Genomic DNA, 18,150 nt, shown 5'->3' on the forward strand with positions numbered 1-18,150 from the left:
AATAAAGAGGAAATAATAAGCACACAGTAATATATAATGAATATTATTATTTTTTAAAATTATTCTATATTTATTAAAAAGGAGGAAATATATTTATATTTTTTTCTTATTTAATAAAAAGTTATGGAATAATAATATCATATACACACAATGTATTTAAAGAAAGTTCGATATATTCCCGTCTATTAATTCATTTGGTATATTTATACTGTTTCCTAATATTGAACTAATTATATATGTGTTTTTTTATTATTAAATTTAGGAAACAAACTATTTTGTTATTTGAAACATACCCATATAGGAAATTAAACATTAATATTTTTTCCATTATTATTTTAATGATTGCGCACATTTCATATATATATTGATATGTATATATATAATGATATTCATATTGTTGTTTTACTAATTATTACAAATATTATTCGTTTGAATATTTAAATAAACGTGTGAATACAGAAATTAGCATATGGCTAATTATTTTATGTACTTGACATATATAATCCTATATCTCTCTATATCAAACTGGTTGATTTAAAAAATGGTTACAACTATATTATAAAAAAAAAAATTCAAATAAAATAATAGTAAATAAAAGAATAACATATATTTATCCATATAAATAGTATATATGTGTAAAATTTTAAAATTTTACAATTTATTAATGCCTTTTGGAAACGTTGGGTATCCATCGGAAAAGAATAGTCCCTTAAAAAATAACTTTAAATATAAAAAAAATAAATAATATTCAATTTTTATATAATAGTAGTAAGTGTATGTGCATAATTATTTTATCAAAAGGGTTTTCTAAAAAATAATATGGGCATTTCATTGTTTCGTTATAAAGAAAAATTATACAATATATAAACAAATTACAAAGATTTTATTTCACCATTTAATAATTTTTTTTAGAGCATATGTAATATAACATTTAGTTTGATTATAATTTCACATACTACAAAATACAGGAAAATTGTAAACATTTTAAGTATTATTTAAGTTATATTTTCTATACTCATCTTTCAAAATTAAATACCATTTTTAATAAATATTAAAAAAAAAATAACTAAGGAAAAATTACGAAACATAACAAAAAATGGATTTAGGGGTATGTGTTTTTAGCTATATATCTATTATATGTATTTATTTATTTATTATAAGCTGGATGTGTGCAAATAGTGAATTTTTATACACATTCTATATGGGTGATTGCATGGAATTATAGCATCATATATTATAATTGAATATATATGTCCATATTTTTAATGATATATATTTATCATGATTAATTATTCCGATGTGTGTATAACATATTTAACAACCTCTCACTAAATAAGACAATAACATAAAATTTGATTTAAATACTTTTTCGGCTTGTTAGAAAATATACATAGAAATAAACGCAGGAAAATGTATATATGATGGAAATGTTGTAAAACCTGATAAAAGAAAAGGGAAGTTGGTTCTTTATAAGGTAATTAAAATAACTATAATTTAATTCACATGTTTTATTTAACTATTTTTCAACATGTTTCATTTTTGAGGCATACAATTTATACTTTATATATTTTATAAAATATTGATATTTTAAAAAAATAGATATGTGACAATCTTTATAACTTTCAATGGATTAGTCGAGAAACTAATAAAATAGAGGTAGAAAAAAAAAAAATGTAAAATGATCAATTAATAAGAATATGTATGTATACATTATAATTATATAAATGGTTTTATTTTTATTTCTTTCATTTTAGGATAATGTAATTTTAACAAAAAATATATCATTGGAAAGAGTGCATGCATGTAAAACGGGAAGGGTTTATCTATTAAGAAATAAATTGAAAGGTTAGAACAAGATATCAATAATTATATTATATTTTTATAACCTTTTAAAAACTTTGATCTCAAAATAAGTATTTAAATAACTTCTTTTCAAATATCAACTTTATTTTGTCTAGTAAAAATAATTATCCTTTTAATATGAACATGTCATATTTTTCAAAAATTTTTAGGAGAGGTTTTTTTTTATTGGATGCAAGATTGTGATGAATCAAAGGATGAAGTAAATAAAAAAAAATATGAATTAAATTTGAATATTATGAAACGAAGAAAAATATATTTTTTTATCTTTTATTATTAGGAATTTGTTTCAAAATTTAACTCTATCATAGAAAACGATTTAGGAAATGGTACTAAATTTTATTCTGATTTTTATTTCGAACATAATTACATAAAAGGTGGCAAAGAAATATGACCTATATAGCCACATTCTTATTTAATGTACTTGTGCAATCTGAAATATATGCACACATATATATGCAAATACAAGCACATTTTTCTCATTTTTATGAATATTAAATTGTAGACACAAGAACAAGAAGGAGATATAACAAAAATGATATTCCGGGAGTATCCGATTTAATGTTTTCGCAAGGAAGATATGAAATGAATGGAAATTCAAAAAAAAGTAAAATTCTAAAAAAATAAAAAAAAATAGACATAAATAACTGATTTTTTGTGAAATGGATATTATAAACAAATTATATTTTTTTCCTTTTTTTTTTTTTAAATTCAGATGTTTCATTTAAAGATTTATTTGTGAGTGAGTACATGTCTAAGTTGTTAGAAATACCGGAAGCTTACGAAGAATTAAAAAAGTTAATTTTCAAAAAAAAAATGCACACAAAATATATGCTTATATAAAAAATGTTTAACAAAATTTGAATTATGAAATGCTATGAATTATTATGAATATTATATTTTTAAAATAACAATTAAAAAATATGAATTTTATTACTATTTTGCAACATTGTTAATCTCATATTTGTAGACATATGCCTAATGGATATCAAACTAAATACGATATTGAAAGTTTAATTAATAGTAGAATGCTAAACTCTAATTTGAATTGTTTGGATTTGTCTATTCAAACTCAATTAAATTTTATCTTAGTATCTTTAAGTAAGCAAATTTTCATTTAATATAGAAAATGGCATCCAATATTGAGGGGGCATATAGAATGGTCACATTGTACATGTTATATAAAAGAATAAGTCATGATATGCAAACACATGTGTGTATGCGTGTATTTATTTTACTGACTATTCATAATATGTTGGCAATGCCGTAATTTATATACTAGGTTATTTATTCATTTTTTTTTTCTTTCTTTTTGTAATTTTGATTTAGATTTGCCTCCACACGACGAACCAATAAATAATCGTAAGAAAAATAAATTAAAAATGTTATTTTAAAATTATATTATTTTTTTTTTTTAATAAAAAATTAATATTATTACATATATAAAAGTGTGTATATACAACTATAAATATTATATATTGTTAATATACACAGCACTGGAATATATTGTCGAGGCACTGGAAAAAAAATATGATAAAGAAAATAATAATTAAGCTATGTATTTATGCAAACACTTGTATATCCCACATAATTCATAATTTAAAACAAAAACATTAAATCGTCTTTTTCTGATTTTTAAATGAATGGAAGGCACGGTAAAAAAATGAGAAGAAATGGGAAAATGGAGAAAAATAGATATAAAATAGTAAAGCAAATGTCAATTATAAATAAGGAAGCGCTATTCGTATTTTAAATAAAATGTTATTTTGATAATAAATGGGAGACAATTCCAATAATATAAAGGATAGCAGAAAACATGACACCCTTGTTAGCATTTCCTTCCTCAATGTCCTTCTGTAGTGTGGGGAATGAGAAATGTGATAAATATGCATTTGTAGCAAAACTAATTTGGATAAAAAGCATAGTTTTATATAAATTGTGCATGTTTTAATTATATATATTTACTATATTTTATATTTTTTTTTATTTTTTTTTTATTTTTTTTTTATTTTTTTTTTTTTTATTCATTTTTAATTGCATTTTTAGAAACGAATTAAAGATATAGTCTCTTAATTTATTATTACCTCTTGTTCATTTTTCGAAAGAATGCTAGAAATATACGATTGAGACCAATCAAATCGGCGGCATAATTCTTTTTTGGGAATTTGTAGGTCGACATTTTCTTTATTTGTTTCGACAATAGCATGTAACAATTTGTAAAATATATCATTTTTATCACATTTTTTATCATAAGTTTGATCATCATTTAATTCTTGAACATTCTCTATATATGTATACTCTTCTTTAGGTCTCCATGAAAAATTGCTATATCGGTCCAATTTACCTGCATGTTAATAATAAAAAGAAAAATATATGACCATGCAAGGAAAATTAAGAAATGTGCATGCATAAAAATATATTTAAGTGAACAAGGGAAAAAAAAAAAAAAAAACTTACCGTCAACAAGTTTAGCACAGAAAAGAACTGCATCATTGTAATTTTTAAGTATTTTAAGATTTTTTTTTAAAATGTATTCACAAAATGTTAATGCATATACACTAATATCATCTTCAATTAAATAAATATCAACAAATAATATGACATTCATAAATAAAGGGACAAGAGCTTTTATGGCTTTAATTCTTTCAAAAGGAGTATATCGATTAAAGAGAGGCCAAAAGGCAAGAAATTCAGTGCTTTCATTACTAAATCTAAGTATTAATTCTAAACAAAAATTTAATGATATATATAAACAAATTAATACTCTATATTTTTCATTATCCCTTCCATATGTATATAAGAAGCCAAATATAAATGAAATAGCAAACTGAAAAATTGCTATAATTATTATTTCGACATAAAAAAAACTTGTTATATCACTACCCTGAAAATCTCCAAATCTATCATAATTATATTTTTTTTTATCATTTGATAATATTTCATATGCTTCTCTTATTTTATTAAATTTATCAAAAGCATCTGGTTCTTTATTTTTATCTGGATGGTATTTACGAGACAACTTTCTAAAAGATTGTCTTATTTCAGATGTTGATACATGGGTATTCACATTTAAAATTTCATAAGCATTTTGTTCTGGTTTTTGAAGTTCATATGCAGCTACACAAAATAATATAAATAAAGCTATGAACACTCCATATTCTCTTTTTCCTTTATTCCAAGGTCGATTGGGTCCGATAATCCATCTTGTTAATGGTGCAATAATTAACATATAAATAATAATATCTTCCATTTTTTGGTATTTGTTTATTATATTTATTATTTTGGTAATTATTATTGTTTCCCTTTTTTATTTTTAGAAATTTATACTAGTCAATATGAATATATAGATATATATACAAAAGTTGAAATAAAAGAAAATTATGTTTAAGTATATAATAAAAGACAAGATGATTTTTGAAAATAAATTTAAATTATTTTTTAGGCATTCATTGTATTATTTCCACAAATATGTATATACCATATGTATAGTATATACACGTGGATATATATATGCAAGCATATTATTCTCAAAATTATGTGACACTTTCAAACATATTCGGTTATTTACACAAATATTCCCCAATATATATAATAAATTTACAAGTAAACATATGCAAGCATTTATGCAAATATGGCATTATATCTATACACATATATGCATGCTACCATTTCGGTATATCCATGCAAATCCCTTATATATATAATATGTTCCTATATTCAAAATACTATAATATATGATATATTTTTATACGCGACATATACATAAACCAAATATACGTATATGTGGTGGCAAATAATATAACTATGTGTTATTTGATTAATATATGTATATTCTAATAAGTATTTTTTTAAAATATAAACAAAAAAATATAATATATATAAGTTAATATATTATATGCATGGGCATATATATATATATTAATAGCATTTCAGATTTAATATATTATCATAAATGCAAAAAAATAAAAAAATGTCAACAAAAACCAGCGTTAGTTTAAAAACGCAATTGTATATTTTTCTTCTTCGGCTTTCTTTATTTTTTGTTTTCCTTTTGTTCTTTTATTTACTTAATTTTACTTAAATTCAATAAAAATCTCGAAAAAGGGAAATTTACATAAACATGTTTTTTTGTTCGAAAAACAATTATGGCGATATAAAATATTATATTACAAAACCCTATAAATTAATGTTACAATTTTTTATCTTTAAAATTGTATTTTTCAGTGTAACATTCAAAAAATTGTTCAAAAAAAAAGAAGGGAAAAAATAAATGAAAGTCGTGAAATATTTTATATTGAAAACATATATGCAGTATACATTATAAGAATAACGATAATAGCAAAATAAGTAAATGTACGGAAAAAAAAAATAAATAATTACAATAAATTGAAAATGAAATAAAGGAAAACAAAATAAAGCGCCAAAGTTTTAATGAGAAGGAAGAAAACAAATAATACATACATCCTTTCATATATGATAATAATAAGAAAAAAAAATCTACTATTACACAATTTAGAAAATAAAAAAGGAACATTTTTTTATTTCAATAATTTGTTCTGTTTAAACGATATATAAGGGGAATGTTTCAATTGTTGTATTTTTTGATATTTTTCTTTTCATTTTAGGAAATTTTAGAATAATATTTTTTGTGTTGATAATTATTATATTGGTCTATATTTTTAAGCATTTGGAAATAACATTTAATTTTTTTCTTTATAATTACAAACGTTTGTATATATAAAATCATAATATAATGGAAGGCTATCTATAATTATGAGATATTACATAGATAAGATAATGTATACAACCCTTCCAAAAAAAAAAATTAATAAACAAATAAATAAAATTATTACTTAAAAAAACTTAAAACACAAATTTTTATAAAAAAAATATTTACAATAGAATATATACAATTAAAATTTGCAGTATGTTATTACATATGCATATGTATTTATGAAAATAAAAAAATATAATAAACATAAACTATAATATTTTGGGGGGCCATTCTATCCATTTCTATCGCATATAAATCATTAATAATGAATGCTAATTTTTGATTTTTTCATTTGAATGCGCCGTTTTATAATTTCTTTTATTGGCAAATTTTTTTCATTTATATCGCCCAAACCTGCACTATAATTTGTCCATACATTTCCGAGCTTAGAATAATAATCCATGGGATAAATTTCTCTATATTTTATTGAATTTAATAAAACATATGCTTCATAAACATTTAATAAGGGCTTTATATTATAATTTCCCCAATCAATTGATAATCTTGGACATCCTATTTGTACGAATACATCAACATTTTTGATTAACTCTAATTTTTGATTAAATATTTCAGACAATAATAAAATAAAGTAAAATATATTTTTTTCTTTAATTATGTTAATAAGATTTTTCAAAATATTAACATTTCCTTGTCTACCTAATGTGCTTAATATTATGCACACACTTTTGCAATTTTTTGATTTGTTTATTTCATTTTTTCGTATGTTGTAAAAAAGCTTATAATTATATTTTTCTTCTGATAAAATTTTATCAAAAGGATTATAACGAAAGAAAGTAAAATCAGGGTTGTGTATCATTAAACTTTCCAAATGAAATCTACCATCAGCTATAAAAAGTATTTTGACATTGTTATTTTTTTTTAAAAAAATTCTGCACATGTTAATAATATATGATTCATTTTCTTGCTCGATGTTGACTTTAATTGGCTTTAATTCTGTTGAGGGCGATAAATCTCCTGAATGTACATAATTTTGTGTGTCATTATTTAATTTATTTTCCTCTTTTTTTATGATTTGTTCATATAAAAATTTATACAAATTTGGTGATGTGCACCCCAATACCTCCCCTTTTGTTAATGGTAATACTTGAGGTATTGGCAAAAATATATCAAAGTAATTTTCACTTTTTAATATATTATGTACACTATGTACAACACAAGAAAATTGTATTGTTCCAAGCAATAAAACAATATCAGTTTTTTTAAAATTTTTTTTAATTGTTTCAACTAAATGGCTAGAACTTAATTTTATGTCGACAAAAACATAAATACACCTAATTTTTGTTACAGTTAAAGGTACTAAACAAGAATGCCCATAATGTATAATTAAATCGCATTTAAGTTTATCACTAGTAAAATCATCAATACAACAACCTCCATATGTAACATCCCCTAATATTATTACTTCTTCAACACTATCGCAAAAAAAATAAAATATTTCAGAAAGATATAAACCCCATATTAATAAGCCTTCAGGTAATTGTAACGCAATGTTTTTATATTTTTCTCGTAATATTATATCTATACATTTATAAACTTCAAAATTATAATTTTCTGGAAATGCTTTTTTTATAGCTTTTTCTAATAATTCATTATTTAAGATATATTTAGGGATAGAACAATGGACTTTTTTTTCTTCTCTTTTTGTGACTCTTAAACTTATTTCGTTCATTTTTTAATTTCTGGTAAACTATGAGCAACAAAATTTATTCAATGCCGTTTTCCAATTTTGTTTATTTTATGGGAATGTTTTTTCTCCCATAAATCTATATAAATTTGATTTATTTTATTTAATTTTTCCCCCAAAATTTAACGATTTCAGTTTTTGATACATTATTTTTTACCGAAAAAATATATAAAAATTTATGAACAAATTTAATAATTTTTTAAGGAACTTTTTTTTAATAAATTTATCCTACCATTTTGTTGTTGGTTATCTATATATAAATTAAATTTGATCAAAGAATGTTTTATCATAGTATTAAAAAATATTATAAATTCATAGGCATATTTCTGACTCCTATATATGTGATATATAAATTAATGCTATTTATGTATACATATATTTTAGGAAAAATTCCGGATTCAGATTTTCCATTTACCAATTTGTTTGAAATTTTTTTTTTACATAATTTTTTAAGCAGTTTATTTGTATATTAATTTTTTAATGTTTGATATATACTTATATGCAAGTGGAGAGAGTTGTATGGCTTATTTTTACTTATTTTATTTTTATTTCTTAGTCTGTTCATATATAAGTTTCATATATATGGGTTATCCATTCTACAATTTTTGGTTTTACCTTATATATACCTCCCATTATTCATAGTAATAATATATTTACTTTTTTTCCAATTTTATAATTTGTTTTAGTTCTTATTCGTTTTATTTTATTTTAATTTTTGTTCGTTGTAATATTATTTAATTTAAAATAAATTATGTAGAAACTTGTTCTTAAACATAGGTGAAAAGGTTGTAAAATTTGTTGTGCACATTTTGAAAAAATAGAAGAATTAAAAATTGTCATTGTTATTATTATGGTTGTCACTATTATTAATTTGTGTGTATATATTTTTTAGTAACTAAAAAAATTAGAGAAATATATAAAAGCATACAAAAAAAAAAATCATAAAATAATTCACAATTATGATTAAGTTAAAAATATTAATTATTTTATAGAGATCTTTTTAGAGTGGCTCAAATCAAATAATTTTTGTTTACAACTATATATAATTATATTGTGTGTGTGAAATGTATATTAATAAATTAAAGTCTCAAATTATATAAAGAACTTATATGGGTGTACATTAAAATAAACAATTTTTTTCCTGATTTTTTAATTACAAACAATTCTTATAAAAAAGAAAAAAGAGAGAAAACAATATATAACTTGTTAATAAAAAAATTTCAATGGTATCCACACCTATACAAACAATTATATTTTTGTCATTTTTATTTTTGTATTAAAACATATAAATGGAAAATAGGTACTAATTACTTTTTCTATAAAAATTTAATGATAATTTATAACATTTATATATGGTCATATATACAAAAAAGTAAATAAACATATATAATTATAATTTATTTTTTTTTCTCAATAAAATAGAACATTGCCATTTAATAAATATCAACAAACTAATAAGCGCCTATGTTGCAATACAAATGGAGGAAAACAATATTTTTTTGCAAATGGTTAGTGTATATTAAGAGTGTACCATAAACAATTTTAGACTTATCTATGTATGAATATAGATAGACAATATACAATAATATTTTTCTGTTTTTTGGAGTTATTTTTTCCTATTTTTTTTTAAATTTTTTTAAAGAGCCCAATGGAAATAAGAATGATGATATTTTTTCAGATAGCCTCAAAGTTGCAGAGGAGATAAAAAAAAAAATAATATATGAACGTAAAAAAAAATAGACAATAAAAATATTAATAAATTTTAATTTCATTATAAAATTTATTTTATGATATTTGTGTTTGTAAGCATGCCGAAGAGTATTATCTTTTATCCAAATTATATGGTGGATATATATTAATTTGATTTATATTACCAAATTGTATATAAATAAAACTATATAGAAACCCATGTTTTTTTATTTTATAAAATCCTTACAGAGTTTGATGCAATTCTTTTTCTCTATTCCAAAATATTAAAAGAAAATAAAAGAAAAAAATCCGCATCCAAAGGTTTTATCATAAGAAAAAAATGTTATATATTTGAATGTCAATCTAATTTTATAATTATAAACTAGATAAATCATTATTAATTTTTTTTTTAGAAATAGATGAAAAAGTTGAAGAGGCAATTAATACAACCCTTGAAATATATTCATTAATTGTAATCATTTAAAGGAGTGCATTATTTTTTTTGCATTTTTTTCTGTCATAATTTTCTATATGGATGTTTTATTTTTTTTTCTTAGGAAAGTAATGATGAGCAGACAAAAAAAATATATTTAAAAAAAATATTTTCTATTTGTGATATAATATATAATTTATTAGTTGAATATACTAAGAACTATAATAGTAAACAACTAAAGGAAAAAATAACAAATCATGAATCTGAGAAAAAAGAAAAACCTTTAAAGGATAGTTGCAAAGACGAGAGTGACCATATTATTTCTAAAGATTTGAAACAAGTATGAAATAAATATTTGATAATATTTTTTTTCACAAAATAATTATATTTATGTCTTCTGAACATGGAATAATAAAATGTCTACATATATATGATTGTATAAATTATTTTTATTTTATTATTGTACACACATATTTATATTTTTTTCTTTTTTCTATTTAAAATTTTTTAAGATTCCAGAAGAAAACAAAGCCCAAAACAGAACAGAAACAACCAAAGGCAATAAAAATTTGAAAAATCGGAAAGATGGTATTTTTTCTATTTATTTAGAAATATGCATATATGTATAGTTCTATTTCTGGAGGTGCTGATAATTAGTTTATTGTGTTTAAAATATTTGCCCATATATATATATGTTATGGTATTTGAGTGGGTACTTATTATTTTGTTTTCATTTTTGTTCGTATTAGATTCTATAAATAATATTAAAGAAGATGATAAGGCGAGTGGGATAAAAGAAATAAAAAGAATAGTTCCATCTTTTCGTAATAATATAAAAAAAAAAGAAAAAAAAGAATATTTATATAAGGAGTTTTCACAAACCAACAATTTATTATGTTTATATGGTGCAAGCGAATTAAACGAAAAAAAAATTTATGATCCTTATAAAAAAATGAAAAGATTTAAATTTTACAAAAACATCGATAAAAATTTAAGAGTAAATAAAAGAGATGAACTAATTGAAAGGTTTGAAAAAATTATGAAAAGTAGTGAAAAAATTAAAGTTTACCAATCTGAGAAAAAAATAAAAAAAACTACTGATTTAAAAAAATTATTATTAAAAAGTAGAAAGAGTATTACCAAGTTTGAATTAGACAAAAACGGAAATATAAAAACCGTTACTGAACTTTTTCAAAAATATGAAGAAAAAAAAAAAAATATTATAACTCTTGATGGATATAACGACAATTTTATAAAAATTAAAGAATTATCAAACTTAAAAGATGAATTAAAAAAAGGGAAAAAAATATTATCTGAAAAAAAAAATCCTGTCTTATATTCTGAACAATGTGGAACTTCAAATATGCAACAAAATAAAACTAAATGTTCAATTTTCAACACTAATTTATTTATAGATGTAAATAAAGAATTTAAAATAATTGAAAGTACTACTCAAGATAGTAGTGGAAATGGAAATTATATTTTCCCAGAAAAAAAAATTAAATCAAAAACGAACTCAATGATTCAGTGTCATAATAATTATAAACATATAGACAAAAAAAACAGAAGTAATAAAAGAAAAAATTGGGATAAATACATAGCACATATAAATTTTTATATGCAAAATATGAATGGAATTAGATTTGTTAATTATTATGATGATGATGAAATAATTAAGCATATACTCAAAGAAAATGAACAAAAAAAAAATAAGACTAAATTGGATATCTTAGATAATAAAATATTACAACATAATCATGTATCTTTACATAAATATGGTGGTGGGTTATATGAGTATACAAACAAAATTAAATTAAATAATTCAAAAAAAAGAAACATGGATATTTATTCAGAATTATTCATGAACAAATATGAAATATTAAGCAAGATATATAATTTGAATCAAAATAAAAAAGATGAAATAGTAAAATTGAACGAAAAAAAAAATCCAAAAGAAATCAATGCATTGAAAAATGATGAAAATAAACAAATGAATAATATAAAAAAATTAAGAAAAAATTATGACAAAAATAAATTGTATCAGAAAAATTGTGAATATGGGAAAAACACAATTTCTAGTATTTTCCTATCAAACTGTTTTGAGAAAAAAAGAGAAATTTCGAAAAAAGATAAAAAATCGAAAGCCATGTCAGTACCTAAAAAAACAACAAAGAAAAAAGCAGCACCAATTTTGGAAAAAAAAAAATATCAACTGTCTCAGCAATTTAAGTTAGAATCTGAAATTAAATATGAAAATGATAAAGTTAGCGACCCTAATCAATTAGAATCAAAAATAAAATTTCAAAATGATAATACTGTTGAAATAAAAGAAAAAGAAGAAAAGATAAATTGTGAAAATGATAAAGTTAGCGACCCTAATCAATTAGAATCAAAAATAAAATTTCAAAATGATAATACTGTTGAAATAAAAGAAAAAGAAGAAAAAATAAATTGTGAGCAGATGCATTTAATGGATAAAGAAAATAGAACCTATTCAATAGTAAAAATAGCATCTATAATTAGTAAAATAAGTAAATTAAAAAGATCAATTTATAATAAGAAAGAATCAAATGAAAATAAAACAAATACAAAGATTGAAGGTTTTATTTTTAATGAAAATTTAAAAGATATAACAATTAAATCGTACAATATAAATAATAAGAGTTCTAAAGATTGCATAAAATATATTTCAGATCGGGTAAATGATAATAAAATTAAAGATGGGGATACTGAAGAAAAACAAATCGATTTAATCTTATCAAAAAAAGGAATATACCAAACCAATAAAGAAGGGGAAAAAAATGACCAAGTTATAAAAAAGAACACAAATTCATTATCGAGTAGTTTATGTAATGATGTTAATAAAAATGATTCAATGGATTTAAATGATTTTATGAAAAAAAAAAATTCAAATAAAGAAGATAACATTGATGATTATCTTGGTGGTATGGAAACAATTTCGAGGAATATACAAATTGAAAATGATAAAAACGACAAAGAAGAAACCATAAACAATTATCTAAAAACTGGATTTTTTGCGAATGTTCACATAATGCTGTGTAAAAAAAAAAATAAATAATAAAAAATAATATCCACACCGTAATGTGTGGATTTCTTCAATTATAGTAGCGGTATATAACTCGAGGAGTTATTTTGCTTGAATTTATGATAAAACATAAATGTTATTTGAATTACAATTTTAATATATTTTTTTATTTTCAGCAGACACAAATATCATTACCAGGAAATGCAAACTATTTTATGATAACAAAACAAAAAAATTAGGAATAATGAGAAATAAAAAATTATTTAAAATTGATGTAAGTAAATTAATGATACAAGAAATTCCCAGTTTGGAACCTGATTTAGCAATAATCAAAATAATAGTTCCTCAAAATAATTGTAAATTGTTAATTGTAGAATCCAGTGATTTTTTTGGGTTACAAGCACTTGGAGATAAAATTGGATGGAGCCCTGATATTAATGGTAACATAAAAAAAACGAGTTTATATATTCCCAGACATTTATATATTGTATTTTTAAACTACACATGTTTATATAACATACTTGTTATTACTTACATTACATTGTATCCCTTTTGATCCCTTTCGACATATTTTTTTTCTCATATTTATCTCTTTTTAACGATTTCTTATATTTTTTTAGGCGATAGTGCACTAGAAATTACAAGGGTAATAAGCACAGTCTTTTATTTAGCATTCAAGATAAAAAATGAAGATATGCTAAGTGTGTGCATCTGTGTTATATATTTTTTCATTTTCATTTTAACCTTTTGTAGAAATATCGAGAAGATAATACGAAAGGGATAGATTACAAATTAAATAGTTTCAATAATAAAATTTAGAAAAATAGATATTTCCATTTAATATAATCAAAAATATAGAGAATTAGGAAAAAAATGGAAAAAAATATAAAAGTGAATATGTCTGCATTTTCAAAAGAGAGGATTATGTATCAATCTTGTACATAATCTATAGTCATAAATTTTGGGGGGATTTTTATTTGTTTCATTTTTCAGATAAATTAAAGAAAAATCATTTTTTAATGAAATATTTTTAAGAAAATTTTTATAAAGATATAGAGGGAAATAAAGGCAACCTTTGTTAGAGGACATAAAAAGGTAGGTGATATTATATTTGCACATGCATACGAATATATATATATTATGAACAGTTTTAAATTAATTTTTTTTTTCCCAAATCGGATCGTCTTTTAATAGGTGTACAATTTGAGATAGTATTTTTAAAAGAATACTTATCTGAGTATTTGTTTGTTTTGCATATTTTTTGTCGTAATATAAACAATTTTTTTGTTTTTTTTTTGTAATAATTCCCTCAAAGTATTTAATAAAATTTGTGATTTTTTGTTCGTTTTTATTTAATTTTTTTAAATAATCATTAATAGCATTTTTGTTAAATATTTTTCTTATGATTTGTTCTAACTCATTTTTATGAGCTTGTAAAATTTCGTAACTTTTACAAAAATTTTGATTTTTTTTTTCCGCGTTTAGAATTTTAATTTTTCTCAAAAATTTGTCATAAATTATATAATATTTTTGATCTTTAAAATGGTTATTAAGATAATTCATTTCATTTTTTTTAATGTTTTTGTTGTTGTCATGACACTCGGAATCATTATACTCAAAAAATAAGTCATTATTTAATATGTTAAACTGGATATTAACTAAATTTGTCTTGGGGGAACTTATAATATATTTTCTCATTTTTATTTTTCTATTAAAGCTATAATTTTTTGAAGTGTTTGCTGTTTTTTCCTTTTTAGTGTTTTTGATAATATTTCGATATATATTAAATTGCAAGGGGTTGTTAATTTCTTCACTATAATGCTTATTTTGTTGGTATTTTTTGTGAAAACGTGTGTTTTTTTTGGATAAAAATTAATGAAATAAATTATATATCCAAAATATAGATATCGTAAAAAGCGTTGTATAAATAAAGACATTTTATTTTTTTTGTGTTTTGTTTACTTTTCAAAAGTTGGACAATTTTCTTTTTGTACATATCCTTAATATTTAAGACAATTTCATTTATTTTATTATTATTTTATTTTTTATAAACCCTTTAAAAATGTAAAATTTTTCACATTTTTTTTTACCAAAATTCGACTGCTCCCATTTTTACACTGGGTTAGTTTGTAACTTGGGGTAATATTTTCATTTTTTTATTTTTTATTTTTATTCTTATTCTTATTCTTATTTGTTTATTTTTGGCTTATAAAAAAAAAATTTTAAATGAGCAAGTTTTACGCACACGGATGAAAAATAAAGATCTATTGTAGCTATTCATTTGAATTTAGTATATTTTGCTCTTTCTGAATGTATATATATTAGTTTTCATTTTTGTGATAATTAGTAATTTATATATATTTTTTAAAATAAGATGAAATATCCATATTTGGAAATTTTCTTAGATTGTTATTTATTGCTATCTATTGTTATCATATTTCTTGTTCACACATTTTTTTTTATAATGCTTATCCATTTTGCTTGGTACTAAAATTGAATATATTTTGAGAGAAATAATTAAAGAGGGAGAAAAATAAAATTATGTTCAAATAAAAAAATAAAACAATTTAATAATTAAAATAAGGTTGCTTTTATTAGGAACTTTGATTTATCAAATAAACAGAACAAATTTATAATAATAAATTAAAGGAGTAAAACGACACAAATATGCAATGAGCTCACAGATAATGATTAGTAGTAGCAAACCGATTTTATTTTATTTTATTTTATATTTTTATTATTTTATTTTTTTTTTTTAAATGTATAGAACTAAAGTTGAAAACTTCAAAAAAATAATCCTAACTTACGACAATTTTAAATGATGTATTTTTGAAAGAATTACAGAAAAACCAAAAAGTAGAGTATATGCTATATGTAAAATATGGAAAATAGTTTATAAAAAATAAAAATTTGTACACATTTTCCCATTATGATATGTAAAAATTTAAAGAAAGGAAATACAACATGTGACACATTTTTATATCTCTTATAATCCTAATATATTTATTTTTGGTAAAAAAAAAAAATGCGAGGACAATTTTGGCTAGTTATGTCATGCTATATTATTACAATTATTTGTAAATTAGCATTTTGCATAAAATTGATAGAAAATGAAAAAAGCATTTTTGGTTTTAAAAGTAAGAAAAAGGATATGAAAAAATTAAGTAATATAAAAGTAAGAAATTGGAAACAAAAAAAAATCCAACAATTTTTTATTATAAATAAAGTAAAGAATAAGAAATATAATAATTTAAAAAAATCGTTGAATATGGAATACTCTAATACAGATGATCAGAGATTATCATTATTAAAAAATTTAGAAAATAAGTCAAAAATAATTACACAATCACCTGCTTGGAATGAAAAAATTCCATTACTAGAAATAAATGATTTACATGCAATAGAAGTTGAAGGAGGAAAAGAAATTTTAAAAGGAATAAACTTAACTATATATTTAGGAGAAAAACATTCAATTATGGGACGTAACGGATCAGGAAAATCAACACTTGCTAAAGTAATAGCTGGGCATCCATATTTTAAAGTTACAAAAGGGTCTATGAAATTTAAAGGTTTAAATTTAACAGATCTAACTGTTAATCATAGATCATTATGTGGAATATTTTTGGCTTTTCAATATCCTATTGAATTGCCTATGGTAAAAAATAATGAATTTTTAAGAACTGCATTAAATTGTCATAGAAGACAAAATAATGAACCCGAATTAAGTCCATCCGAATTTGATCTTTTAATGATTAATGAAATAAAAAAAGTTGGGTTAAGTCCTGAATTTCTAGATAGACCTGTTAATTATGGTTTTAGTGGTGGGGAAAAAAAAAGAAATGAAATTTTACAAATGTTAATTTTGAAACCATCTTTTTGTATTCTTGATGAAACTGATTCAGGACTAGATGTTGATTCATTTAAATTAACATCAGATATAATTCAAAAATTTTCAAATATAAATAATTCTTTTTTGATAGTTACACATTATAAAAAGCTGTTAGAATTGTTAAAACCAAATTATATTCATATTATGCATAAAGGAAAAATTATTAAAACTGGAAATTATTCATTAGTAGATAAAATAGAATCTGATGGATATGCACAATTTGTTGAGGAATAGATGGAAAAATAAAATTTATTGCATGCCCTTGTTTTGTTTTACTCTTTTTTATTTTATTTAAATCATTTTTATATTTTTATGTGTTTATTTGAAAAAATACAATATGTAAGGGCTCATATTTTATCATGCATACTGTCACATTATTTTGTTTTCAATCTCATGTTAGAAAAATGTATTTTTTTTTTTAATATTTAAATTTTTTATGTAATAATTTGAAAAAAAAAAAATAAATATAATTTATATTCTATACATATTTTAAAATTAGTAACAGTTGCTTATATTTATATGATACACCAAAAGGTGACCCCAAACATGTGAAATAATATTTTTTTATAAACTTGTGACGAAAAGCTATTTTTTGCTTATCTCTTTTTACAATTTTTATATCAAATAAATGTGCTTATATTTTGAAGTTCTTTTCAGATATTCAATAAAAAAAGAAATAATTTTTTTTATTCTACACTACCAATGGTCAATGAAAATATTTCAAACTAGTAAAAAAGAATAGAATAAAATAAAA

The 18,150-nt window shown here is 21.3% G+C and overlaps 6 protein-coding genes across 6 annotated transcripts; 3 read left to right on the top strand and 3 right to left on the bottom strand.

The window, feature by feature from the left end:
• Window positions 1-1,096: 1,096 nt before the first annotated feature.
• Window positions 1,097-3,413, top strand: PBANKA_1028700 (26S proteasome regulatory subunit RPN13, putative; the record flags this gene model as incomplete). The annotated part of the gene is made up of 11 exons (XM_034565383.1): window positions 1,097-1,108; window positions 1,382-1,474; window positions 1,600-1,656; window positions 1,755-1,845; window positions 2,013-2,062; window positions 2,141-2,189; window positions 2,366-2,467; window positions 2,576-2,657; window positions 2,831-2,961; window positions 3,190-3,222; window positions 3,355-3,413. 11 exons carry the CDS (start codon window positions 1,097-1,099, stop codon window positions 3,411-3,413), a joined length of 759 nt encoding a protein of 252 aa, XP_034422086.1.
• Window positions 3,414-3,621: 208 nt separating this feature from the next.
• On the bottom strand, window positions 3,622-5,110 carry PBANKA_1028800 (DnaJ protein, putative; the record flags this gene model as incomplete). Its single annotated transcript, XM_034565384.1, has 3 exons — window positions 3,622-3,714; window positions 3,945-4,204; window positions 4,318-5,110. The coding sequence occupies 3 exons, from the start codon at window positions 5,108-5,110 to the stop codon at window positions 3,622-3,624; spliced, it is 1,146 nt and encodes a 381-aa protein (XP_034422087.1).
• Window positions 5,111-6,893: 1,783 nt separating this feature from the next.
• PBANKA_1028900 (diphthamide biosynthesis protein 1, putative) lies at window positions 6,894-8,324 on the bottom strand (the record flags this gene model as incomplete). Its single annotated transcript, XM_034565386.1, has 1 exon — window positions 6,894-8,324. The coding sequence occupies one exon, from the start codon at window positions 8,322-8,324 to the stop codon at window positions 6,894-6,896; it is 1,431 nt and encodes a 476-aa protein (XP_034422088.1).
• Window positions 8,325-9,628: 1,304 nt separating this feature from the next.
• PBANKA_1029000 (conserved Plasmodium protein, unknown function) lies at window positions 9,629-14,326 on the top strand (the record flags this gene model as incomplete). Its single annotated transcript, XM_034565387.1, has 11 exons — window positions 9,629-9,639; window positions 9,762-9,847; window positions 9,982-10,065; window positions 10,278-10,349; window positions 10,442-10,500; window positions 10,586-10,801; window positions 10,974-11,049; window positions 11,211-13,520; window positions 13,684-13,947; window positions 14,128-14,165; window positions 14,261-14,326. 11 exons carry the CDS (start codon window positions 9,629-9,631, stop codon window positions 14,324-14,326), a joined length of 3,282 nt encoding a protein of 1,093 aa, XP_034422089.1.
• Window positions 14,327-14,662: 336 nt separating this feature from the next.
• On the bottom strand, window positions 14,663-15,205 carry PBANKA_1029100 (conserved Plasmodium protein, unknown function; the record flags this gene model as incomplete). Its single annotated transcript, XM_034565388.1, has 1 exon — window positions 14,663-15,205. The coding sequence occupies one exon, from the start codon at window positions 15,203-15,205 to the stop codon at window positions 14,663-14,665; it is 543 nt and encodes a 180-aa protein (XP_034422090.1).
• A 1,327-nt stretch (window positions 15,206-16,532) lies between these two features.
• PBANKA_1029200 (ABC transporter I family member 1) lies at window positions 16,533-17,630 on the top strand (the record flags this gene model as incomplete). The annotated part of the gene is made up of 1 exon (XM_034565389.1): window positions 16,533-17,630. One exon carries the CDS (start codon window positions 16,533-16,535, stop codon window positions 17,628-17,630), a length of 1,098 nt encoding a protein of 365 aa, XP_034422091.1.
• Between the last annotated feature and the right edge of the window lie 520 nt (window positions 17,631-18,150).

This window comes from Plasmodium berghei (genome assembly GCF_900002375.2).
Source record: "Plasmodium berghei ANKA genome assembly, chromosome: 10".
Lineage (NCBI taxonomy): Eukaryota > Apicomplexa > Aconoidasida > Haemosporida > Plasmodiidae > Plasmodium > Plasmodium berghei.